This window comes from Austrofundulus limnaeus, unplaced genomic scaffold (genome assembly GCF_001266775.1).
Source record: "Austrofundulus limnaeus strain Quisiro unplaced genomic scaffold, Austrofundulus_limnaeus-1.0 Scaffold106, whole genome shotgun sequence".
In the NCBI taxonomy this organism is placed as follows: Eukaryota; Metazoa; Chordata; class Actinopteri; order Cyprinodontiformes; family Rivulidae; genus Austrofundulus; species Austrofundulus limnaeus.
The window spans coordinates 242,552-247,267 of record NW_013952508.1 but is presented as its reverse complement, the minus strand read 5'-3'; the positions used below and the strand labels follow the sequence as shown (position 1 = coordinate 247,267).

The 4,716-nt window shown below is 39.8% G+C and overlaps 1 protein-coding gene across 1 annotated transcript in view; it reads left to right on the top strand.

Annotated features, from left to right (window-relative positions):
* The window catches only part of ppfia2 (PTPRF interacting protein alpha 2), a gene marked incomplete at its 5' end in the record, with an annotated part of 144,693 nt that overhangs the window by 126,038 nt on the left and 13,939 nt on the right, over positions 1-4,716 (top strand). Inside the window, 5 exon segments of the mRNA XM_014013789.1 lie at positions 490-519; positions 633-763; positions 850-1,031; positions 2,218-2,308; positions 3,447-3,449. Coding sequence (XP_013869243.1) covers positions 490-519; positions 633-763; positions 850-1,031; positions 2,218-2,308; positions 3,447-3,449 — 437 coding nt within the window.

Sequence of the window (4,716 nt, the reverse complement as noted above, 5' to 3'; positions counted from 1 at the left end):
TTTTTTTTTTGCCACTTCAGTAGAAAACAGAACTGAATATCAGATTCTTAACTTCTTAATCATCAGTGGCAAAAGAAATTTTTTTTTTTTTAAAAAACTACCGTATTATTGAAAAAAACTGATTGAAATTGAATATTTTGCAGTGCGTTTCAAAATTAAAATAAAAAAGAGAGATTTGCATTTTCTCAGTGCCAGACTTGATTTATTACATAAGAGTTTATATTATTAACAAGTTTGTGGTCAAGCTCTGTAAAAAAAAACAAAATAAAAAGTAAGCAGACTTTCAAGAGATTTAAGGAATTCTTCATTAGACAAGATGTTGGAAAATCATTGCTCATTAAAATTAGTCTTTAAGTTTATTTTTGCCAACCCCTCATAGGCTTATCTGATTTTATATTTTGAGGCTTTTTTGTACTATGATAGTGTTTTTTCACGTTTCAACACATGTATGATGGTGTCAAAACAGTTATCTGTTTCTCCACACTGCAGCCCAGTGATCTGAGGAAACACAGGAGAAAGGTACAACAGTCTCTACATATCTTTGCTTTAATGTCCCATATATTCAGTTCATTGCTATAATGACACAACATACTGAAGGTATTGACTAACGTTGCRCTCCCCTCGGCCCTCAGATAGCAGCAGTGGACGAGGACGGCCGAGAGGACAAGGCCACCATTAAGTGCGAGACATCCCCCCCTCCAACGCCGCGCACCGTCCGAATGACGCACACACTGCCAGCCTCCTCGCACAACGACGCGCGAGGGTACGTCTCTGCTCCGACCTTACGTGCGAGAAGTGGGCGGCCCAGTTCCGTTTTATTTTGTAGCGTCTGTATATTTGTGTCATCAGGATCGTGGCCTCGCTGGAGGCTGAAGCCAGTGCTTTAAGTAGCGTAGCCAGCAGCCAGGACTCCCTCCACAAGCAGCCGAAGAAGAAGGGGATCAAATCGTCCATCGGTCGGCTGTTTGGCAAAAAAGAAAAGGGCCGACTCGCCCATTTAGCACACAGACAGGTCATGGTCGATCCACAAGGTGAGGGCTGCTCTGACATTTGCATCCGTTCATCTAATAAATGAAAAATATAAAAACTCAAAAGACATTATTTCAATATAGCATCTCTATTTTAAATCATTATCATAAAAACTTGTGAAAGTTTACAATTTGCTCATTTTTGTTTCTTGTGCACAAAATTAAAAACTAATTATCAGAGGAACTTACTTGATTTCACGCTTTTTACATAGAAAATCACTTAAATTAAACATTTTACTGTTAAACAACAAATGTGACCCATCACATCGAAATGAGGATTAAGTCCAAAAGTGTGATGTGGAGAAATAGGCAGGTTTGATTTAGACGTGTGCAAAAATTGCATTTTGTCAAAATATAATGAATTAATGCATTATCAATGTATCATTTGAATAAACTGTGAAATATAATCCTAAAAAACATTTTTGAAGCACTTTTTTGAGCAGCAGCAACAAAAAAAAACCTGGTTTTGAGGAAAAATGCCTCAAAATCAGTGAAAATTTTTGAATTTTTCACTGTGAGTTAGCAACGTTTTTGTTTCTTTCCAACTGGGAAATCTTCATATACAAATACTATGAGGTTTCCTCTTTATAATGACATCAAAAAATACTCAAATTTACATAAAAGTAGGATTCAGACCAAACAGTGATGTATTACCGTAACCAACAAGACAAATTAAGTCATACCTCTGGGTAAGCTTATGATATCAGAATGATCCAGGTATCAAAATGTAGCTTTTAAAGCCAATAATTTGAAAATGCAATTAGGTCATTTTGTTCAAATTTGACTTAATCCTCATTTCGAWATGATGGGTCACAAATAGTCAAAATTTACATTTATCAAATTGATATACGTTWGATGTCAAAATTCAATTGAGAAAACCAACTTAAATAGTTCATATAAGCCAAATTTTTAGATATCTGCCACTAATGAACAGTGCTTATTAGCATGATAGCTATTTATGTGCTAAAAATAAAATAATTCATCAAATAATTCCATTATTTAAATGATTAGATATGATCAAGTTAATATTTGTCATTTGAAAACTAACCATCTAAGCAGGACGTTTATCATAAACAGCTTTTTATATACTCGACTTAACACTGAAACAAAAAGTTACCTTGAATTTTAAACCGACTTCTTTTAACTAAACTCGTGTTGTCTTTTCCTGCTGACACATGTTCTTCATCAGCCACAATGATGGACCAAGACTTGTCGGGCCAGGACATGGGGGTCGGCAAGTTGGGAACTCAAGCTGAGAAGGATCGCAGATTAAAAAAGAAGTAAGCTTTAATCCAGGAACCACCTCACACTTTCGGCTGGATTTACACTCACTGCCACCTTCTGGTGTCATCTACCCTGAGCTTTGAAACCCAAACAATGGCGTTAGCCTCCATCTACTGTGTTTGCTTTATACTCCCCCCTCTGTACTGTATGTAATACTAAATCCCATGCGGAGAACAGGATCAATAGAAAGCAGAAGCTGGATCAGTGTCCAGGAGCGGATATCAGTCTCGCTGCATTCAGACACACAGCCAAAGTCAGACTATTGATCCTGCCTGAAAAGCCAATTAATTCCACAGAAGTGCTTTATCAAACTGGAAGCTATAGATGGCTTTTCCAGCTCCTAGATTACACTCACACGCTCAGCATTGGGTGCCCTCCAGTAAAAAAAAAGGGAAGCCTCTCACAAATCAGAGTTGTACAGTTTGTGTGTGCTTGTGTGTATGTGTGCATATGCCATGCCTCCAGTGCCAAATGATGACTGTCATTTGCTCGAAGTGCTCATTGACTTGTCATGATGAATAACTTTGCCTCCCATGTAGTTTGGTTGATATAACCGTGTTTGTTGTACGTTTTTGACCAAAATGTGCCGTTTTCCTCCCACTGCGCTGACTTCTCCGTAGCAGTGTCCAGGACTCAGGCCCACGCCACCACATGCATCTTGGCGCCTCCTTCCACCGTTTGCATGCCATTAAGCTGCCTGCACTGTTTCCATTTCAGCATCTTGATCGATCAAAACCGCTGTGGTCTCATTGTAGAACTAGTGTTTTTTTTTTTTTCCTTCAAGTAAAAGTCTCTGAATGTAACCGGGCATTTGAATGTAAGGCCGTGGAAGTGGCTTCATTTCTTCTGCTGCACGCGATGTGGTCAGGACTGCATTGTAGAAGACGACATTTTCTTTCACTGGTCTACAGATGCTCCTGCCAATGAATGTACTTCATAGTGAGATACGTGTGTGTGAGTGTGTGCATGTTTGGAGTCGTATTGCTAATTGCTTAATAACTCATTAACATTTGTGTACTTTTGTCTCCCCGTCGCTCTCTCTCTCTCTCTCTCTCTCCCTCTCTTCTTCTGCTCTCTGACTCTTTCCTCTCTGACCCTTCCTCTCCCTCTCATCATCCTCTGACTCTAACAAAGCGGGTAAGTTGTGAGGACGTCTAACTGACCTCCTGGATATGACCATTGTCTCAGCCGTTTTTGCCCTGTCTGCCATCTCTCCTGTGTGTCCACCATGTCCTGAAAGACCAGTGCCAAAGCTGACGTCTCTTATCTATCAGTCTGTCTATCCTTTATGGCTGTTAATGAAGCCATTTCTTCCTTCTTTTTTTTTTTCCATGTGCCATATAAGGATGTTTCTTCCCCACTTTTTACAGTTTGATAGCAGCTGCTGGACTGTGCCGCCGCTAAATCCGGGGCCTAAATTTCATGCCCCGAATGCCGTCTCTCCTTTTCTGTGTATTTTTCAATTTATTTTATATATATATACATATATTTTTGTGTGAAATAACCAGATGCAATGCCTGGTTATGGGAGTATCAAAGGTTCTTTTAGTTTGTATGATTTGTCGTAACCTTTTTCTATACTTCCCTTTCCCCAGCTTTGTTCAGTGGATGTATTTCTCCATGCATTGAAACATGAGCTATCCCCCGCCCCACGTGCTGAATAGATAAAGACAGCGAATGTACCTGGTTGTAATCGAATGGACACATTTCTTCTATCATCTGTAGGCTTTTCTTTGCCATGTATGCTGTGTTCAAGTACCCTTTCTCACTGTTCTGAGGCCTTCTTTTGCTGAGGTGCTACACATGTCATGTTTATTTCCAAGCCCACTCCTTCAGCTTGTCAACGTCTTTTGACAACACACTCAAGGAAAGGGTCATAAATTTCTGTGTGTGTGTTTTTATTTTTGATGAAATGTGTTCACAAAACAGAAAAYAACCGTTTTTGTGGGTGTGAGTGAGAACGTGTTTGGAAGGCACTTTTTGGCTGTTTATCTGTACTCTTCCTCGGTGTGGGAGGGTTTGGTACAAGACAAATAGCTCAATTTATGGCAAACTAAGAGGGTCTTCTTACTGCTCCTAGTCAAAAACATGCAATTTACATGACACGGACTAGGTCCGCTCCAAACAGATTCTGACTCAGGTCTCTCAGGATACACTTCACCACCTGCCATAGTAAAACGTGGAACACACAACACAAAACAAATCAAAGAAGTTGCACTTAAAATATCTTTACTGCATGATTCAAACACCGCTGTGTATCAGCAGAGTAATGTGTGAGCGCCTGAACTGGGATGAGTTGGATAAGAAAGTGTGGGGTCCAACTTCACTGAGCAGCTACTGCAGCAAAGTACCGTCCAGGTGTGTGTGTGTGTGTGTGTGTGTGTGTGTGTGTGTGTGTGTGTGTG